This window comes from Convolutriloba macropyga, chromosome 9, assembly GCF_964194025.1.
Source record: "Convolutriloba macropyga chromosome 9, txConMacr16.3, whole genome shotgun sequence".
Classification (NCBI taxonomy): Eukaryota; Metazoa; Xenacoelomorpha; order Acoela; family Convolutidae; genus Convolutriloba; species Convolutriloba macropyga.
This window is the reverse complement of record NC_134476.1, coordinates 54,197,601-54,220,589: the sequence shown is the minus strand read 5'-3', so window position 1 is coordinate 54,220,589 and position 22,989 is coordinate 54,197,601. Positions and strand designations below refer to the sequence as shown.

At 37.2% G+C, this 22,989-nt stretch overlaps 2 protein-coding genes across 2 annotated transcripts in view; both read right to left on the bottom strand.

Moving 5' to 3' along the window:
• LOC142345860 (electron transfer flavoprotein-ubiquinone oxidoreductase, mitochondrial-like) overlaps positions 1-22,989 on the bottom strand; it is a 326,221-nt gene that overhangs the window by 246,620 nt on the left and 56,612 nt on the right. The window lies entirely within an intron of this gene.
• LOC142345859 (acyl-CoA synthetase short-chain family member 3, mitochondrial-like) overlaps positions 1-22,989 on the bottom strand; it is a 109,418-nt gene that overhangs the window by 57,489 nt on the left and 28,940 nt on the right. The window contains exons 6-8 of the mRNA XM_075398282.1: positions 19,617-19,763; positions 19,039-19,215; positions 18,510-18,670 (exon numbers count right to left, since the gene is read on the bottom strand). Of these exons, the coding sequence (XP_075254397.1) occupies positions 18,510-18,670; positions 19,039-19,215; positions 19,617-19,763 (485 nt within the window). The remainder of the gene's footprint in view (positions 1-18,509; positions 18,671-19,038; positions 19,216-19,616; positions 19,764-22,989) is intronic.

Sequence of the window (22,989 nt, the reverse complement as noted above, 5' to 3'; positions counted from 1 at the left end):
AAACCTACCGATTTCACAAGAAAATTGACATTATTGCGCTGAGTTGACAAAAAATTTTACATTATTTGCGAAAGCCAATCACAATTTACTCTCGTTACGAAATACTTGTATAGGTTTGTACAGCGAGTAAATGGCCGACTTACTGGAAAAGAAAGAAACTTGGGCTGCAATAAATAGTCTTAAACCTTCACTTTCTCAGTAGATGTTGATTTTGTCAAAAGTCGGTTGCCGACTTATTTTTGGTTGCTGATTAACACAAGTTATGCGGAAAGAATCTAGGATTTTTAAGAGGATATTCATTTAACGGGATTTAGAATCATCACATTTTCACATTCTTAACTTCCCGACAGATAAGAGATAACATTTTGCGCAATCTCTTTGTATTTGACTAAGGAATATGCTTAAAATAATCTATATATATTCAGGTAAAACGCAATTTCGCTTAAAATTTTTAATAGTTTGATCGAATATGAGTACCGATTTAAATCAAATCAGATGCACGTAGAATATTCCTTTTTATGGGTCTGTGTGACAAAAGTTTCAATTCCATTTTAGCATGGACGCCAGCTGCGCTGAACTGCTGCTGGGTGCTTCCTCGAACTGATTTCGTAATAATTATTTACGGTTAATATTGAAACTGAGATACTTACCCATTATATTGCGTTAAACTTGTTCACATTTTAAAAACTCTCTGCTCATTTTCAGCGCTCTACGGCGATTAACCGAAGATAAGGATTTGCAACAGAATTTTGTGTAGAAATAACTTTTCTGAACGCTTTTGCGCCACGTTTGTATTAAGGCGCCACGTTTGTCTTTTCGAAATCTTTCTTTTCGAAGAAAGCAGTCCGAAATAAATAAGCTTCAATAAGATCATTGAAAAACCACCTAAAGCCATTGTCGCCAATAAAAAAAAATGGACAATAAAGCTCTAAGCTAACAAAAGTTGAAGGATGCCTAGACACCTGACATGAAAAATAATATGAAGCAATTGATATGAAAATTCCCACCAAAAACCCGCAAATCATTGCAGAACGGTAAACGTATCTGCACATTGTTAAATTAACAAGGAGAAAACTTAGAAAGGGACACGTCATTTCGATAACCATTGATTTCCCCAACCCCCATTATGTTTGAAAGAACAGAAAAAAAATGGACAAGATTGACTGTTGCGCAAACCAAAACAATTTTAAACTGCAGACTTTTAATTCATTTCACAGTTAAACATAATTCTGTTCAACAATTAGAGGACACAGGGGCTAGTATCAATAAGAAAACGCATTAGAGATGAAAACTAAGACAAGAAAAATCGAAGTTCAAGTATCGGGCATCTAAAATTGGGCTTTATGGGTATATTCCGTTTGTATATTCGATATCAATTTATGACATTGACTCCGTTTACGTTTCATTACTGTGCTGATCAATAACTCTGTAAAAGCAGAACGAGAGAGAGCAAGGAAACTAGCCTAGGGGCAGAAATGGTAAAGAGAAAAAGTTTGTTTGACGGAGTACAATACATACCAGGGCAAGTCCTAAAATACAACCCAAACTATGAAATAGAACAACTAAAAACACCTTGTCTGACTAGCTAACCAAAATTAGTGGCCAAAATTTTTTAAACAATAGTTTCAGAAATCAAGCAAAAATTAAAAACGATCACACGTAAGCTGTAGATAAGTTCAAAGTTAAGGTATTGAAAACCAATGTTTAATTTTTAAAAACACAAAATCGAGAGAAAAGAAGTCCTGGAAACTAAGAAAAAAAATGCGGAACTTATGAAGAACAACTTATGAGATGTAACTAACGTATGCGAGTCGAGCAAAAATAAAAACTGTTAAAACAATTAAAAAATTAAATTAGCTAAACATAACGATTCACTGAAAACTGTTCTCATTAATGTCCCCAAAACTAACTTTTCAAAGCTAAAACCTATGCAAGAGCCAAGTCACCAGCTCAGAAAAGTATCATTGAGAACTTGAAGTTAAAAAACAAATAAATGGCAAAATTTCATAAATATTGCAAAATTCTTCGCTAATACAATTAATTTTTTACCTCATTTTCGATACAATTTTTCCAGTCTAAACTAATATACAGACTAACAAAAGCTTGGCTAGGTATATAGAACACAAAATGAGGTAAATCAACAGATAACCGACATCGGGCAAATTAATCTCAATCGACAGTAGAGTTACATTTAAGGGAGGCTAGCGTTAGCTTTTAATTGAAGAGCGTGGGTGGGATGATCTAGGCGGGGAAGCACGTGGGTGTTTGAAGTGAGCACGATGGAGAGAGAGAGAGAGCGCACGGGGGAGAGAGCTCTCGAGGGTCAAGGGTTGAACGATGTGCAGGGGTGATGATTGAGGGGAGGGACCGATGTGGGGATTGGTGAAGTGGAGGAGGTGGGTCAAACTCTAAGAACTGTTCTCCACGCCATGAATTTTTGGTGAAACAATTTAGGTGGTGAAGAGCATTCTTACATTCTAGTTAGCCAAAAGACTCCAAGAGATTTTTAATGGCTTCCGGGCAATACATGTATCACATTTTTTGAGGAAAAAAAATCAAAATAGTCAGACAAAAAATCAAGATCAGTCAAACGAAAAAAGACCACAAGACTAATACAGTCGCTGCATTTAAAAATCTTCCAATTCACCACTCTGAGGTGTTGAACTTAAAAAAATGACACCAGCTTTAGCTTAATTGAAAGGGCGTGATGTGAGTGCAGCGCGGGGGGTACTCATGGGGGAAACGGTGGGGGGGGGGGGGGGGGTTGGCAGCTTGGGGCCCTTACGGCCTGAACGTTGTGCAGGGGTGCGGATTCGTTAGGGGAGGGTGTGTTTTTGGGGGGGGGGGCTGATGTGGGAGTGGGTGATATGGGGGGGGGGTCAACCTCTAAGAACCGCCCTTCACACCATAAGTATAATTCTCCAAAAGATTCTATGAATCGCACAATGGGAGACTAGTGAGCTCAAGAGCTCTAAGAGCACTTAATGCACTCTGGGCGCTACCTGTTTATCTCGTTTTGGAGGAACAAAAGTCAAATGGTTCAGACAAAAAATAGTTCAAGCGAAAAGGCGCATTAAAAAAGACCAACAGGACTAATCTAATCGCTATAAACTTCGTTTGAGAGCAATTAATAAAACTATTCTTATAGCATACGATTACAATTAAAATTCACGACCAACCTCCATAAAAACTTTGACAAAATAATAGAAGTTAGATAGATTTATTCAATATGAGCTTAAAAACTGACCTTTGCAACCTTAGACATGCGACTTCCAAGCAACTAACAACTTCAGCGCGCTTAGAAGTTAAACGATTACTAAAGCCATTTCAGAACTTATAATGTAACTTGATTCCCACAGGATTTATCTGTTCATACTGTTTCAAAGCAGAGATCGAACAAGTGTATCAGTGCTTCTTACAAGCAGTACAAGTACGTAAAATATCTTCAACCTGACTGTTACGATTTACAATAGCCTTTGATACAATGACGTTCAATGCAATCCGAGCAAGATGAGGAAAACAATGATAATTAACCACGTGCTGAAACCAAATATTCATAATTTCAAACGATATTATCACATTCACTTGGTCTTTTCGAGCTTGAGATTCTTAAGCATAAAGCGTTATAATGAAGCATTTCTAAGCAAGTGATTCAATTAATGTTGCACCGCAACATTTGGTCCGCCGACAAATAGGTTAAGGATAAAATAGTCAAAGCATTAGGCACCAAAAGCATTAACTCTCTCAAAAAATTTAGCAAAAAATCTAAAAGGGGAAACTTAAAGGGGAAGTTAAAAGCGGACCCCCCACTAGATAACACATCCCCCCTCATGTTATACAAGTTGATTAACTTAAAGTTATCTAGTGACCCGGTAAAAGACCCGGTAAAGTTATCTAGTGGGAGAACTATATCTCAAGGGTTACAAAAACTTTTTTGTGAAACTTCGGGGAAAACAATCTCTTTCTCAGTTCTCGCGGAGAACTCGAAATTTTTAGTTTAGGTCTGCTCCCCCGAAGTAATAGCACTAAGTTCGCGCGCAAAAATTGGCCGCATTTTTTGATGGGGGGATTAAGTGAAACCCGATTTCCCATCTTTTGCGTTCTTTTAGTGTGTTTTTAGCTTTCAGCACAGCAAAATCCACGAAAAAGACAAACGAAACTAATACGAATAAAGACCAGCATCAAAGACACGAAAACGCCCTCAAAGGCAACAGCAAGTCAAAATGTCCAATCTTGAAATGCAGAAACAGTCGCGGGGATCACACCAGGTTTAACAATGAGGCTGAAAATATCATGTCAAAAGATCTAGACACCATTTCAGAAGCAGACATCAACAGGCTAAATCAGGTAGCGACACTTCTCACCCGAAAGCAGAATTTTCTGGTAACTTTGAACCAAGAACTTCAACAGAACTTGACGGAGGCGGAAGCACTGGACAATGACATTCTGGAGTCCGAGGAAGTTGATGACAAGTTGACACAGAATATTGATGCAATCAAACGCTTCACGAAACGTTTTGAGGGACCTTCAACAGCAGCAGATACTTCAACGCCATCTACTTCAACGCTCTCCGATGCTATGAGGAACTCAGCCAACATCAAGTTACCAAAACTCAATCTGCCAGTTTTTTCTTTCGGGTAATTATATGGAATGGACTTCGTTCTTTGATTTGTTCAAAGGAGCAGTTATCGACAACAGTTCTCTTCAAGGAAGTCAGAAGTTGCAGTATCTGAAAGCATCTGTAAAAGGTGATGCCGCCGAACTGCTTGCCTCGATACCAATTACCGATCACAACTTCGACATTGCTATGAATACTCTGATAAACAGATATGAGAACAAGAGGATCATCATTCGCACACACCTGCATTCAATTGTTTCGTATCGATCACTGACAACCGATAATGCCAGAGACTTAAGAAATTTAATTGAAGCAATGGACGAACATCGACTTGCCTTGCAGAATTTGGGAGAATCAGTCAACAGTCAAGACATCTTTTTGTTTACTTGATCAGTGAGAAGCTGCCTAAAGAGACAAGAAAGCAATGGGAGCTGTCTTCAAAAGGCAAGGAATCTCAAAGGTATGCAGAGCTCAGACTTTTCTTAGAGGAACGCGCAAAAGCACTCGAGGCAACAGCGCCAAATGGAATAGGAGCGACAAAAACTCAAATGAACGGGAACCAACGACATTTGCACACACATTTGGCGACTTCCGAGCAAGAATGCGAATGTTGTGAAGAAACGCACAAAATTTTCAAATGAGGAAAGTTCAAGAAACTTTCAGTAAGGGAACGTGCAGAGCTGATAAAGGTTAGAAAACTCTGTTTCAATTGTCTGCGACCGGGACACAGATCAGAAGATTGTGATGGATCGAAATGCAAGCAATGTGGTAGAAAGCATCATACTCTTCTTCATCGTGAAAACATTCACAACAGAAACACCGATCAGCAAACAACTAGCGGAACAACCAGCACTCAAATAAATGACAAACAGAAGAACAACGCTATAACAACAACAGCAATTGCAAAATCTAAGGATGAAAACAAGTTCACAGGAGCTATGACTCAACGCACCTCAGAAGAAGTCTTTCTTCAAACCGCAATTGTTTCCGTTAATGTTCACGGCCAGACCATTTTACTTAGGGCACTTTTAGACTCAGCTTCACAAAACAACCTTATAACAGAATCAGCAGTACAAAGGTTACAATTGAAGAAGAAAAGCAGCAACACAAAAGTTTTTGGACTAGGTGGGACGGTTCAAGACAACAAAGGTCGCGTGGACCTTCTTATCTCATCAAGGAACAGATCGTCCACTGTCAATATTAGTGCGTCAATTTTGACAAAAATGACTCAATCTGTCATCACGGTTCATTGACACCAGCCAATGGGAAACAGTAAAGGAGTTGGAGCTTGCTGACCCAGACTTCAACAAGCCGTCATCAATTGACCTCTTGATCGGAGCATCCCATTATGAAGATATAATGATTGGCAACAATCGACTAAAGGAGCCTAACTGTGGAATAACATATAGGCTATCAATGTTCGGTTGGGTCGTTATTGGAAGGGAACAGACAGACAAAACCTATACAAACGATCGGCAGACTTTCTTCGTTTCTTCAGAGCCAGAAAATTTGCAGCGTTTTTGGGAAATAGAAGAAGTTCCAGCAGCGCAGCTTTGGACAGCCGAAGAAAAACGCTGCGACGATCACTTCAAGGAAACAACTAGAAGAAGCCCTGAAGGTCGCTTCATAGTGAAACTTCCCTTGAAGAACGAGACAAAAGCATTGGGAGATTCACTTCAACAAGCCAAAAAACGACTCCGCAGTCTTCTATTCAGATTGGAAAGACAACCCGACCTTTATAAGAGATACGCAGAGTTCATTGGAGAGTTCTTTCATCTCGGACACAAGGAGAAAGTTCCAACATCAGAACTTGTCAAGCCTGTTGAAAACTGCTACTATCTTTGTCATCATTGTGTGTTCAAGGAGTCAAGCACTACCACCAAGCTGAGGGTCGTTTTCGACGGATCCGCAAAAACGACAACAGGAATATCTCTTAACGACAGACTCATGGTTGGACCAAAAATTCAGAAAGACCGTTTCAGCATTCTTGTTCGATTTCGACTACACCAAGTAGCACTTTCTGCTGTTATTGCAAAAATGTACATTCAAGTGGAATTGGACAAAGAAGACAAAGATTATCACCGATTATTGTGGAAAGATCCAAATTCAGAGGCGATTGAAACCTTTCGTATGACTCGGGTAACATACGGCATTGCTTCTTCGTCTTTTCATTCAATTCGACCACTGCAAGTTCTTGTCGAAGAAACAACAAACAATAAACTTCGTTTGTCACTAACAACTGATATGTATGTGGATGATCTACTTACAGGATGCGAAGATTCAAAAGCCGCAGAGAACCTCCAGGACGCCATTATTACGCTTCTTGCTTCAGCAGGTTTTGATATACGGAAAAGGGTATCTAGCGACTCAAAACTTGTATCAAGACTAGCTGCCACTTTCAGAGAAACGGAAGACGAGATAATTGAAAGCGAAGACTATGCCATTAAGACGCTTGGGATAAGGTGGAATCCAAATCCTGATCAATTTGGTTTCACAGTAGAACTTGACAAGGGAGCTCCGTTTACTAAACGGCAAATCCTCTCAGAAGTTTCACGTTTATTTGACCCACTCGGATGGCTATCACCAACGACTATTCAACATAAATCCTTTGTTCAACTGTTGTGGATGGATAAACTTAGCTGGGATCAACCTTTAGCGGACCCAATTCTACAGCAGTACCTGCGACTTCGAGCACAACTGAAGGATCTTGAAAAAATTAGTCTTCAACGGAAGGTTCTCAAGCCAGCCACGAAATCAGATTTGCAGTTGCACGTCTTTTGCGACGCTTCTACTACAGCTTATGCTGCTGTCGTTTTCATCAGACAGGAGACAGACAATTTCATTGAAACAAAAATGCTTACAGCAAAGACGAGAGTTGCACCAATTAAATCAGTTTGTGTGCCAAGGTTGGAACTTTGTGCTGCCCTGCTAGGAGCTAAGCTTGTTGAGGCAGTGACAAATGCTATTAGCGATGAACGGTTTCCAACTCCGAAGGTTTTTGCGTGGTCAGATTCTACGGTTACAATTGCCTGGCTAAAAGATTATCCGAGGAAATGGAAAACATTTGTCGCCAACCGAATAGCGAAAATACAAGAAACTATTCCAGCTAGTAGTTGAAAATATGCTCCAACAGAAGATAATCCAGCGGATTGTGCTTCAAGAGGATTAGCAGCAGCTGATTTATTGGACCATAGGCTTTCATGAAATGGACCAAAGCGGTTGCGGCAACCTGGAAACGACTTCACTTGACATTTTGTCACCTACAAGAGAAGATACCGAAAATGAAGCAAAAGTACAATCTGAAAACGTGACAATAAGTTCACCAAAAGAAGATAACGCAATTTTATTTATGATAAGTAAGCATTCGTCAATACATAAAGTTACAAGGATATTTACGTATATCCAAAGGTTCATCAGCAGTATTAAGCGAAGAATTCAATCTTCAAAAGTGAAACAGGAGACAACAAAAATGTCGGAAAGCTTAAAAGCATGCTCTTCAACGCCGAAGGAAAGGACTGATAGCAATGAGTCTACGTCTCAACCCATGATCCGGACTTATAATTCAGTCTCCTTACAAGGGAAAGATTTATACGAAGGAAGACTTCAACTGTACAGCTTCATACAGCGAAACTTTCTTCATGAATACAAGATCATCAGGAATCAGCCCACTGAAGATGCAAGCAACAGCAGCAGAGATGCGACACAACAAGACATTCAGCAACGTAACAAATTCACTGGACCAGAGAGGTTTGGTGGAATAGGTAGGGCCGGGGGCCCAGGTAGTCATATCAGCGCCGGGGGCGCAGGTGAAAATGCGAACTCAGTTTCTACTGCCAATTCCTTAGGTACAGGTAGGGCCGGGGGCCCAGGTAGTCTTGTCAACACCGGGGGCGGAGGTGAAAATGCGAGCTCAATTTCTACTGTCAATTCCTTAGGTACAGGTAGGGCCGGGGGTCTAGGTAGTCATGTCAGCGCCGGGGGCGCATGTGAAAATGCGAGCTGTTTCTACGAATTCCTTAGGTATAGGTAGGGCCGGGGGCCCAGGATGTCTTGTCAGCGTAGATGGGGTCGGGGTCTCAAAGGATGTCAGCCATGGTATAGGTTGGGCCGGGGGACCTGGGGATCAGCTGTACATCGTGTCTACCGGGAATACAGACAATTCTAGCGAAACAGTACATCAATTCAACAAAGATGAAACCAGAGAAAAAAAATGTTTTGTTAACGCCTATGGAGCAGCCACTAAGGGGAGACACAGAAGACGGAAATTTCCTAGACGCAGCAGTCTCAACAGCCTTTAACCATTTTTTGATGAAGAAAATAAAGTGATTCGAGTTGGGGGACGCCTAGCCAATTCACCTTACACAATAGACCGAAAATTTCCAGCTCTTATTCCAAGAAAATCACCAATCACTGAAATGCTTATTCGAGAAGCACACGAGAGAAATCTTCACGGAGGACCACAATTGACGTTATACACGCTTCGACGAACTATTTGGATACCTGGAGGGCTTTCTGTAGTGAAGGGTGTCTTATACAGATGCAAGCCATGTATCCGATTTGAAGCCAAATTGTTACAGCCTCAGATGGGAGATCTACCTCGAGAACGAGTAGTGCCGTCATGTGCGTTCAGTCACTGCGGACTCGACTATTGTGGACCGTTCTACACAAAAAATGAAACTCGAACGCTTTTGAAAACATACGTTGCAATTTTCATTTGCTTCAGTACGAAGGCAGTTCACATAGAGCCAGTTATGTCTCTGACCAAGGACGACTGTCTTGCAGCCATTAAACGATTTGTATCTCGTCGAGGTATTCCTGACGAAATATACAGCGACAACTCAACAAGTTTCATTGGGACCAAGGGAGAGTTAGAGTTTCGACAAGCCTTAGCTACTCACGAGTTCGAAGCTTTGATATCAACATTCGGCAAGGAGAACAATATTACTTGGCTTACTATTCCACCGAGAACACCAAATTTTGGAGGACTATGGGAGGCCGCTGTCAAATCCTTGAAACGACACATGTACCGCAGCATTGGAAAAACAAAACTGTTTTTTGAAGACTTCACAACACTGTTGGCACAAATTGAAGCAATCTTAAATTCAAGGCCTATTACCTCCGTTTCAAATGATCCCAATGATGCCTTAGCACTTACACCAGGACACTTTTTAATAGGACGACCAATCACAGCATTGCCTGAACCAAAAACAACAGGAAAAGAAACAATTTCCCTGACACGACAGAAGAAGAGGATGGAACATCTTATCAGGGACTTTTGGAAGAAGTGGTCAACAAAATATTTGTCAAATTTACAACAACGGAACAAATGGCAAACGGGACAAACAAATATTGACATCAATGATGTAGTAATAATCAAGGAAGAGAACACACCACCCATTCTGTGGCCAATGGGACGAATAACAAAGGTCTTTGATGGAAATGATAAAATAGTTCGAGTTGTTGAATTGAAGACATCATCTGGACTATTTATACGGCCAGTCAACAAGCTTGTCTTGTTAATGAAAAACGATAATGACATGCCGCCATTAAGATCTGACAAGGAAGATGACACAGATGAAGAATGAACAACAGAGGATGCAGACGAGGAATGACATCAAGGAAATGTAAATTACAACTGTACAAAACTGACAAACAAGAACTGATTGAATTAAAGAAAGTATCAATAAACTTGTGATGGGTTGCTGAGAAAAACTATTTACCGCAATTGACCACTTAACCAGAAAGGCAGTTTCAATGATATATTAATAAAGTTGAACCAGTTCAAGGAGGCCGGTATGTTACGATTTACAATAGCCTTTGATACACAATAACCTTCAATGCAATCCGAGCAAGATGAGAAAAACAATGATAATTAACCACGTGCTGAAACCAAATATCCATAATTTCAAACGATATTATCACATTCACTTGGTCTTTTCGAGCTTGAGATTCTTAAGCATAAAGCGTTATAATAAAGCATTTCTAAGCAAGTGATTCAATTAATGTTGCACCGCAACACTGACTACCAGACCAATTGACATGACATATGAAGGTCAGAAAGACAAATAAATTTACAAAAATGACAAAAAATACAAGCGAAGGCGTTTTTTATCTGTTAGGTATTTTTGGTAGTAGGGTATTGAATACAAAAATTTCCAATGCAAGAAAGCACAAAAAACAAGAGTGAAATAATTTTAATTTACAAAACAACATAAGATGTGCTAAGGGCTATCAGTATTTCAGTCATCACAACCAACAATGTAATGCTAAAATCAAGGCACACACCAAGCTGCAACCTCAAAGGAGTTCAAATCATGCACTTGGAAGAATAAAAACTTAAATCACAATAAATTTGTAAAACTTGCAAAATATTTGCTAACTAGTCTAACTAATTCGATACTTCAAATCTTAAAAACAATTCTTCCTAGCAAATAAACTGCAAAAAGACTAACTTACAAGCTAGCAGAAACTTGACGTACCGGTAAGAGACGAAGAGAGGCACAACGACAAAAAAAATAAAAATGGAAAATTATCAAGTACTACTCAAAAATAGGTTCATACTTCTCATAAATTCTAATCCACGAACAACTTTTGTAACAGCTTAAATTGTCCTCAAAATCAGAAAAACTCAAAACTTTTCTAGAACACTGCCAAATTCACTTTATTCTGTAAACTATTATTATCAATGCACAAAGCACAACAAAAACTACAACAAAGTAAACTCTAGTGAGCATAAAATTCCTATGAACTGCAAAAAAGATGTCATTTGCCCACCCATTTTCCAAAAAACCAAAAAATGGAAAAAAAATATGAAACACTTTTTTGGGCTCAAGAACCACAAAGATGGCCTCCTTTTAACTTGAAGTTAAGTCCATCCGGCAACTTTAGCACAACTATCACTTGAAAGACTACTTAAGTTAGCTGAGGGTCTCTTTTGTAAAATGTCATCCAAAGCGTTTTTCAAGTTTATTCAGTTTTAAACTGAGAAGACATATTACGAGAAGACATAGCCAGACAAATCCAGAAATGAAATTCAAAGGACTGAAATAAAATAAAAATAATCCTTGACCTGACCACGGGATCAATTGAACATTACGAACCTTACGAACAGAGACAAAGAATTCCACAAATCTAGAGAAAAACAAAAATAATGGCATTTTTCTGTAAACCAATTTGCGACAGCGTTTCGAATATCGAGGTTTTTAAAAGCTGAATTAAAACAAGAATCGAAAAATCGGCATCTAAAAAAATTTGCTCAATATATATGATGCGCTCAGATGCAGGCATAAAACAAACAATATCATATTTAATAAAAAACTAGCAATGAGGAAAACATACTGAAGATTCGCCACTACATCTTGGTACCCGCGTAATCAAAACTAAAACTGTATTGCTAAAATGTACGCATTATTGCAGCGCCAAGCTAAAAAAAAATTGACAAAATGAGAACAGAAATTTTAAAACTCACTCCAAACTTACTCTTCAAAGCCAAATCTAAACGGTCAAAATCTAAAGAACAACTAAATTGAAGGATAGCAGAAATCTGATTGAAGATATTAGACATACAGAGGCAAAACAGATAATAAACGCTTCGAAAAAGATAGCCAAAGTTACTAAAAGGTCGGTAGGGTTCTTCATGTTCTTGCAGCTTAAAACTGAATTTGTGCTCCTAACATGGGCACACTGACTGAGATACAAAGTTTGAGTAGTTTTAATGGGTTCCAAAACTGAACACAAAAAACACAAAAATTAACCCAAATTGTTTTAAAATTGTGCCACTTACCACTAACTATCTAATATATAGCTGACAAAAAACCCCTATGAACAGCAAAAAGTCATTTGAAGACCTGATTGCCAACAAGAAACCAACAAATAAGGATTTAAAAAATAGGAAAACTGGTCAATTTGGGGCTCAAAAGCTAAAAATGACCTTCTTAATTTGAAATCAGGCCTTCTTACCAGTAACATCGCGACACAAAACGCTAACGTTAACGTAAGGTTTCTAATGAAACTTGATACCACTGTGGGCTTTACCTGTTTATACTGTTTTGAAGGCTAAAATTCATGGAGACGAGCAGACTAATTAACAATTACTAGCCAAAAAAAAAGAAAAATTAACAAATTTTGAATTGAAAGCCCAATATTTGTTATCTAAGACATAACAACTCATGACTCCACAACTGGGCTACCAGCAGAAATCTTGTTTGGAAACTGATAAGCGTACTGTTTTTTTTTAAAAATTAGACATCTCTAAAGATTTGCTACTGCTTGTTGAACATTGCATTGGTGACAATTGCACAACAAGAATGACAAAATGAAAACAATCTGGCCCCTTGAGTTCAACAAAAACAAAAATGATTTTAAAACTTTGAAAAAATTGGAAAATCATTGTTGTCACTGAAATCTACAGAACTATTAACTTTAAGGCCAAAAGAACTATGGTTGAACAAATAAAACAAAGTGATAAAAAAATGTGAAATCTTACAAAAAGGAAAAAAAGCACCGTACAGACCAATTCTGGGATTGTGAAAAAGAGACAGTGCGCAAATACAATCTAAATTCTTTTGGTAGTAAAAAAGACAAAGCACCAATACAACCCAAATTCCTTCAACTGTAAAAAGCTAACAACAGTAGCCGTTTGGGAAGATGACTCGGCTCTTAGCCGCATCAACTTCCCGCCAGCTATTGTTGGGCTATAATTGCTACCATACAGAAGGTCAGAAACACATTGAGGTCGGACAAATTGACCTCGAACATCAAGCAGGGGATCAATTTAATAGAAACCTCAATGTGTCGAAATTTTCCAGCACAAAAGTTGCCGTTGTTTCTGACAACGCTAGAGAAAATATGAAAACTTTCAGCAAAAAAGTATAATCGCTTGCTGAGTTTCAATCCAGGGAAACCTTTTAAAATGAGTCTGAAGTCCCGCCCGCTCAAAATATAGTCACACAAACGACTAGAGGCTGAAAATTGTTGTCAAGTGCTCACATATTTTTTCTCGAGAGGAAAAAAGACACTCATCAAATATCAGTTTTTCAGCTTTTCTGGGTGAACCAATGAAAAATGAAAAAGAGCGTCAGAAGACTAGATAAAAAAACATGACCTGGAAATCTCGGGAAACATCTTGCAGAAAGATGCTAATAGCAAATATTGACGTCCTGATGTTATAACGGCCACATCGATGTCAGCATTAAAACGAACTGTACCCCATCATCTCCTTTCAGGTCTAACAAAGCAACAAATTATTCTCAACATTTTTTTAAAAAATGTTTTACAATTACATATTAGTACTTCATCTGTCTTGTGTCACTCATTTTATAGAAAAATCAACTGCACTGCGAAGATTTCTTTTCAAATTATGTAAATTTTATACAAAACTTCTATATTATTCTTTAGATATCGCAATCTACATAAAGCATACTTAAAATTACACCGCAGTAATATAGAAAACTATTGCTGAGTTAGCGGAAAAAAAATATTTTGAGCAATGATATTTCAAGCTAAAAGAGACTGGTAAAATTTTGTTGCCAATTTTGAGATCTGTGGACCGATCGTATTTTCTCCTATTAAAAAGGTTGCTGAGTAAGCGAAAAAAATAATTTGAGCAAAGATATTTCAAGAGAAAAGAGACTGGTAATATTTTGTTGCCAATATTGAGATCTGTGGACCGATCGTATTTTCTCCTATTAAAAAGGTTGCTGAGTAAGCGAAAAAAATAATTTGAGCAAAGATAATTCAAGAGAAAAAAGACTGGTAATATTTTGTTGCCAATATTGAGATCTGTGGACCGATCGTATTTTCTCATATTAAAAAGGTTGCTGAGTAAGCGAAAAAAATAATTTGAGCAATGATAATTCAAGAGAAAAGAGACTGGTAATATTTTGTTGCCAATTTTGAGATCTGCGGACCGATCGTATATGACTTTTGCAACCCTAACAAAATTAAAGCGGAAAAAAGCAGATGACTTATTATTATTGCATTAAGTAATAAGATTTCCGTTTTCTCTATTAAAGTTTTATTAAGTGTATTGAAAACTTTTATTCCAGAAGCCATTCTCTGAAGAATCTTTTTCACTTCTCCATCAAATTTTAGTTTGCAAGCAATAAATACGCCAAGATACTTCACACGATTTGATTCTGCTATTTTTTCCTTGTCGACATCCAGAACAGTATTTGTTAACCTCTTCCTGGTGCGGAACAAAATATATTTTGTTTTTTGTTTGTTCAACACTAACTGGGACTTTGCGAAAATTTATATTTTTTGAGATCTTATGTTCAAGTTTTGTATTTGACGATATTTTATCAGTGTCGGATGTGAAACGAAAAGTGTCGTCTGCATAGAGGACGACCGTGCAATCTTTCTACGATCTTTGCTAAATCGTTGACGTAAATGTTAAAAAATAGGGGTCCTAAAATAGTACCTTGTGAAACTCCACTTTTCAAATGTATCCAAACTGATTCAATTCCCTTTAGGAAAACTCTTTGCGCTCTTTCATTCAAATAAATCTCTATTAAATTGGTACTATGTTAGTCAAAACCTATATTTTTATGGTTTATAGAATAAAAAGCCTTTGAAAGATCTAAAGACGCACCTGTAACATTCTTTTTGTTGTTGAGTTCTAATCTTATTTGTTCTGTCGATTTCAGGATAGCACCAATTGTTATATAGTACCAATTGTTTTCTATAACCAAATTGACTAAAAGACAACAATTGCTCTCGTTCTAGGAAACTTGTGAATTGCGAACTGAACGCCTTTTCAAAAATTTTTGACAAAGCAGAAGTGACAGAAATAGCGAAAAATTGAAGTTAAAAGGCAAAAACTTGTATATGAAAATGCAAACTGGCCTCAATTATTTGGCCTAAATGTTAGCACACCGAAAATCAAAACATTTCCCTCTCAATAGCACTCTATACACCAGTAAAAAAATCGAATTATCATTATAATTTAAAATTAAATGAGACACAATTAAAGTTAAAATGTAACCCTTGAGACAAATAATTTTGTACGCTGAGCGAAAAAAACTTTCTAGCCTGCTTTTCTAGCTCTTTTATAATGCTGCATGACAGAAAACACTCCTTTTCTCTGTTTTTGACTTTTTCCTCTGTGTTCAGATGATTGTGATTGACCACTACTTGTTTAACCAATTTAAGAAACTTAACCAATCTAAGAAAACCAAGAGCAACGCAATACAGCAACGCTCAGCTTACAGCTACACAGCTATAAAAATTGAAACCAAATTTGGCACACTGTCTATTCGATTTTTATTAATAAACTATTCTAAAATATTGAGAAAGCAATTTAGATAAAGTCAAATCGCTCAACTGAGAAAAGGAACAAACTAGAACGAGTCAAACATAACCAACTAAAGTCAGGCGAAATGCTCACAAACGACCGGCGAGCAGTTGGCTTTGTCAATAGCCAGCCACAGATCAGTGAGGCTAGCTTTAGTTTAATTGAAGGGGGCGTGAGGTGAGCGCCGGGGGTGAGGGCGACAGTGGAAGGGGCAATGGTGTCAGAAGGGTCTTCGCCTGCACGGGGCCCTTACGGCCTGAACGATGTGCAGGGGTAGGGATTGGAGGGCTGCAGTAGTGAGTGTGGAGGCTGATGTGGGGGGGGGGGGGTGGGGGTCAACATCTAGGAACCGCCCATCACACCATAAGTCTTCAAAAACAGTTTCTGTGAATCGCATACTTAAAGACTAGTGAGATGAAGAGCTCTATAAGCACTTAATGCCTTCTGCGCGCTACCTGTAAATCCCGTTTATAATGACGAAAAATTAAATCGGTCACGCGAAAAATCGTCAAGCGAAAAATTGCATAACAAAAGTCCAACGGGACTAATATAATTGCTACAAACTTCGGTTGAGAGCAACTAAACACAAAATTTGCATAGGAACGGCAAAAGCAACTGCAATAATTGTTTCCTACTTTGTTCTTGAAATATCAAACATACCCGGCCGATTGCCGGAAAATAGCCGCCGTTGATTCCAATAAGCATGATTGGGATTGAAAGAATAGAGGATATTGAAAGAAAAAGATTTTTGTACAAAAACATTTTTTAAGTCCGATTTATTTTGATGGCATTTCGTAGTTGAACATACTTCTGTTTCTTAGAGAGAGGCTACAGGGGCTACCATCAATACAAATAAGCATTAGATATGGTACTTAAGACTTATAGGAACGACGTTCAAACAGCGGCATCTAAAATTGGGCTTTATCCCGTTCCTATTTCTAAACTCAATTTTTTATACTGACTCTGTTCATTTTGAACTGCTTTGCAACTGATGTTCAAAATAACTTTTAGCAGAATGAGAGAAGAGAGCAACTAGCGTAGAGAAGTCAAAAAGATTTCACGCAAAATGTTGAAAAAGCAGCAAAATGAGGTAAAGCGATACATTTTTTTGTTCGACGAAATATTCAAAAAAATTAGGAGCGCTATAATAGCCGGCTGAGAAGATGAGGGCGGCTGTTAAAAAACATACCCGGCAGATTGCCAGAAAATAGCCGCCGTTGATTCCCATAACTCTATTGGGATCGAAAGAAAAGAAAATATCAACAAAAATTGATTTTTGTATAAAAACATTTTTGAAAGCGATTTATTTTGATGTCATTTTGTAATTGAACATACTCCTGTCTCTCAGTGAGAGGCTACAGGGTCTAGTATCAATACCAAAAAGCATTACAGAAAGTAACTAAAACCAAGCATCTAAAAATGGGCTTTATGGGTTTATCCCGTTTCTATTTCTCACTTTGATTTTTTATACTGACTCTCTTCATTTTGAATTGCTTTGCTGATCAGCTGCTGTTTAAAACGACTTTGAGTAGAATGACAGAAGAGTGAAACTAGCCTAGAGAAGTCGAAAAGATTTCACGCAAAATGTCGAAAAAGCGGCAAAATGGGTAAAGCGAAAAAAGTTTGACGAAGTAAAAAAAAACATAGCCGGAAGAACTCCGGAAACGAAGGAGAAAACTGCCCATAATATTGACTACAAAATTAGAACAACTATTGTGAACCCTGAACCTCCACAAACGCCATAAAAAATTTAAGGAAGAATAGAAACGGCATTCAAAAACAAATTGAACAAAAAACTAGAAAAACTTAATGAGTTTTTTTTAATAGTTCAAGGAAACATAAAGCCGAGTAAAATTCCTTTCCAATTAGGGCAATGGAAAGCTCGCAAAACAATGGGCAAGTCATAATAGGCTAAGAAACTTGTCTAAGACTAAGAAAAAAGAAAAACTGTAAAAAAAAAATAAGAAAAATGGTTTAAAAGTTCTGAATTTTTCTATCAATTTTCCGAAGAAAAGAATGATTTACACCAATAAAACTTTAGTCAATTGGTAGCTGAAAATTCCTTAAGTAACAAGCTTCTATTCAAATCCCACTTAAAGCATTAATACAAAAAAACAGGCAAAAAATCATTAAATTTCGATTAAAAATAAGCAAAACTGATCAAAATCCTCCAAATTAGAATTAAACTGAGAATTAACTACTTGAAACCTTCAATTCCTATCAAAACAAGCCTAAAACTAATAAAATATCATAATCAAACCTCATAACCATCAAGAGTTGCAAGAAAACTGCTTTTAAAAGCCGCACGTGAACAAAAAAATTTCGCTCGTTTAGAGAAAACTTTTTTACACATCAATTTTTCGCTCTCTCAAAAACAGCGGTATGAACAAAAACCACTCTCTTTTCGCTCCGCTCTTCATTTTTGTTCAGCACCAAAATCACTCAAATTTTTTCACGCGTTTCATTTCCCGCTTCAAAAATCACTCCAATAAAATTTAGTAAAAAAAGGACTTCTCCAATACTCCTCTTCGAGTCGTAAAAATAGGAGCGCCGGCTGAGAAGATGAGGGCGGCTATTAACCACAATGATAGATTTGACCTGAGTTTGTTGAATGGGAGGAAATTTTTGGCCCTGTCCCCATTGGGGTCCTCTCTCTTGATGGCTCTGAGTGCTGTGGGAGCAGTGAAGAGTGACACTGGCCCATGGTCTCTTAACATGCGATAGTATGCTGTCACATCTGGTGTTCCCACAGGCTTACCCTGCACACAATCACCAAGTATTAAATTTTTCCAATTATTAAAAAAAGCAAACGAAAAAACTCTTAATTTTAAAATTAATTATTCGAATCTTCATTAAATAGTTTTCTGAGTCACTCCGAGACAACTTTGGATCTGGACATTTCCCACCAGTGAACACGAAGAAAAATAGTTTTTTTTAAAAAAAAAAAACTCGCAACCTTTTTGAAACGTTTCTTTATATTGATATATTATCATGAGTACCCTTGTCAAACTCGGAAGGTTATAAGTTAGGTATTTTGACATAAACCATATTTATATAGGAGTCTTGCAAGCGACTGGATGAGTTGGTAATCGTCTCAGTCTAATCGCTTGTTGTGACTGGAATGCACCTCAAAAATGATGGTTTTGTTTCTGTTGAGGAGAGGGGCATAACATATGTATGAGTGTCCCACCACCCACCCCAGATCACTGCCTGCAAAGTATGTCTCGGAGGGGTGTACGTCCATAATGGCACGCATTGAGTACGACAACATCACAAGGTGTCCACCCACAGGTCGAACTATGGCCTGGAACAACAAACCAACAATGAATCCATCAGTGCTCTGGAGACATTTTCGAATAGGCAAGCATTCAGAGCACAAAACTACAACTGAATATAACATAAATATATGAAAGACACTTTGGGTAGCACATTGGGTGAAATTGTTCAATGTGTCAAGCCAAAAGCTAGTTTTGCAGCAAACTTTCAAAGGTATAATTTAAATTATAAAATTGAAATAACCATAACTCAGGTTTGCGTAGGCATAGAGAACACAACAGTTTACCATTTCAATACATGAACTTTGCAAACACAATAGTCAAATAGCTTTTTTGGTACAACCAAAATTAGAAGTTGTTCGTTTCGTTCGATTAAACATGCATAGCCGTTTATCCTTTCTTAACTTTATCAGTAAACGATTCAGCATACCTTTGGCTGTCCAGTTGTTCCTGATGTGTAGAGTATGTAGAGTGGATCCATGGCATCCAGTGCCACGGGAGACACTCTGGCCCCTTTAGCATGTGACATCATTTCGCCAAAGTCCAAATCCATTCCAGGCACAAGATCAACTGCATCCTAAACAACAAGTTCGTTTACATGGTATAGAAAATCACCCGGCAGATTGCCGGAAAATAGCCGCCGTTGATTACCATAACCAAGATTTGGATTTAAAAAAAGAGAAAAAACTATTGAAAAAATGATTTTTGTACAAACAATTTTAAAGTGCAAACTATTTTGATGTCATTTTGAGCTGAACATACTCCTGTTTCGTAGTGAGACCACACAGGAGATAGTATCAATACCAAAAAGCATTAGAGATGGTAACTAAGAACTAATTTCGAGTAACAGGCATCTAAAATTGGGCTTAATGGGTTTATCCCGAGTCTATTTCTGATTTCACTTTTCAACACTAACTCTGTTCATTTTGAATTGCTTTGCTGAGCAACTGCTGTCTCAAAACAATTTGAGCAGAATGAGAGAAGAGTGACACTAGCCTAGAAAAGCCAAAAAGATTTCGAGCAAAATGTTGAACAAGCTCTAAACTAAGGTAAAGCGAAAAATTTTTATTCGACAAAGTGAAAACATAGCAGGACAGGTCCTGACGTACAATTTAAAGAATATCCATTGACTAAACAAAAAAGGGACTTAGAATGGACTATTCGTGAATTGGGAAAACCATTTCTAAAAAAAATCAGATCAAAAAAATTTAAAAAAAAACAGAAAATCAATGTAAAAATGCCAATAGCGAGAAATGGAAATCTGGTTTTAAAAAAGAGGTCTAGAATGAACTATGAATGGATTGTTAAACCAATTAGAAAAACAGATCAAAAAATGAAAAAAAAACAGTAAAAAATCGAAGTCAAATTGCCGCATGTGAACAAAAAACCACTACCAAGAAACTGAATTTTTGTTCAAACACCGCATTCTCACTCTAATTTAAAACTAGAGCTAAAAAATTTTACGCCGCAGAACCACTCGCTTTTTCGCTCCAATTCCTGTTTCGGCGCAACCAAAATCACTACTCCAATTTGATTTCAAAAATCATGAAAATGTGTGAACAGATCTTAAAAAAAGACAGCGCACCAATACAACTCAAATTCTTTGAATTGAAAAATAAAACATAGCAGGACAAGTCCTGACGTACAATTAAAAGAATTATCATTGAATAAACAACTAACTACACCTAGAACGGACTACGAGTGACCTGGGAAAACCGTTTGTAAAATAATCAAATAAAAAATTTAATAAAAAACAGAAAATCAATGTCAAAAAGCCACATGTGAACAACAAAACCCCCAGCGAGAAATGGAGGTTGTTTTAACAAAAAACTAGGTCTAGAATGAACTATGAATTGATTGAGAAAACCATTCAGAATAAAATCCGATCCAAAAAATCGAAAAAAACAGTAAAAATCAAAGTGAAATTGCCGCATGTGAACAAAAAACCACTAGCGAGAAAGCGAAGTTTTGTTCAAACACAGTTTTCTTACTCTACTTTAAAATTAGAGTGAAAAAATTTCACGCCGCAAAACCACTCGTTCTTTCGCTCAATTTCCTGTTTCGGCGTGACCAAAATCACCACTCCAATTTGACTTCAAAAAACATGAAAATGTGTGAACAGATCTAAAAAAAAAGACAGCGCCCCATTACAATTCAAATTCTTTGAATTGTAAAAATAGAAGCGCCATAATAGCCGACTGCAAAGCTGAGGCGGCTATTAATTAGCATGATCAGAACTGTCATGAGGACTATTGCAAATCGTACTGACGAGTACTAGTTTTTTAGAATAAAATGACCTAGATTTTAGTTCTACTGAGAACAGAAGAACACTTTACTAAGCCACAGCGGTTCGATGTGCAAACAACAGATTTACAACACGAAGCTTGATAGGTGCATTTGCACATAATTTAAAAAAGAGACAGGAAATTTTCAAAAATTCAGATTGTTGCAGGTTTAAAAAATCGTCAAAAAACAAGCGACAAAACGAAACAAATATTTCCCCAATAGAAGACCAATGAGACATGCTATTAATGGGACTCTGACACAAGACAAACAAAACAATAAAACAATAATAAACAATAATTGCGGCCAAAGCTGAATATCTATTCTTTAAAACACTAAGTACCAAAAACAAAATAGCATCAGGATAACTTGTCAACAAACCAAATTGTACTTCACAAGAAAGCAAAAACCAGAAAACAACTAGAAAAGTCATTCACTAGAAAACACAAAAAGAGCAAAATTCAAAATTCCTATCAATTTTTTAAAACAAAAAATATCACATCTCACAAAGACTTTCAGTTTTCAACAACAAAATACTATGTAGATGCAACTTTAACTTCTTAAGAAGCCAAGCCTGTTGTTAGTGAGAGTAAGTCATACCATATGGTACCAAAAAGCTACGTTTTTTTTCAATTAAAATCTTTTCTCTATTAACGAGTTATTTCGCCTTTCGCTTTTTAAACATCTACGAGACATTGTTTTGACAAAAGTTAATAACGACAACAGCGTCATATTTCCAGCACTGGTTCGCTCAAATTTTGCAAAAGAATTATTTTCGTAACTGTTGCTTCGAAATCGTCAAAAATAATTGCCATTGGGTTCAGAGTGAACCATTTCAGGTTCAGCTTGTTTGAAAGTCTTAAAAACTTTTTACCCCGACCTGTTTGTGTCCGAAAACATCAGTGATCGCTTGTCCAAACTCGTTTTTGACAAAATTTTTGATTTTGAAAAAATCTTTTTCGACTTTTTCGAAGAACTCGACTTGCCTTGAGGCTTATACTTTAACAGTAAAGTTTGCATGCATGCAGCACACTAAACATTGATTTTGAACTGATTTAATTTTTTGTGTCCATGAAAAATGTACAGTTCGATTCACACTAGCATTGGAAACGTAAAAGAACAAAGCAGCTTCACAATCGTTTCTGGATAAGCAGAGAAAAAGAGAAAATCTGCTTTAACTTTTCAAGGCAAAATTTAACGCCTTTTTCCACGCCTTAGTGCAAATCGAACAAAAGAACTAATTGAAATAAAAATAATGCATAAAGGGCACCAATTGCTGCACGTAGTTTTTTTGCTAGTATACTTTAGGACTACAATAAAATTTAAACAAAAAAACTCCCAGACAAATTACAAAAATATACAGCATTCAAGACATTAAAACTATAAGCTGTTAACTGAAAAAATGATATGATGTCAATTGAGAGTCAGCTGATCATCAGTGGGGCCCTTTTTAGAGAAAAAAAGAAAAAAGAACCACAAATCGTGTCCAGTATCAAAACATCAACATTTTATTGAAAACA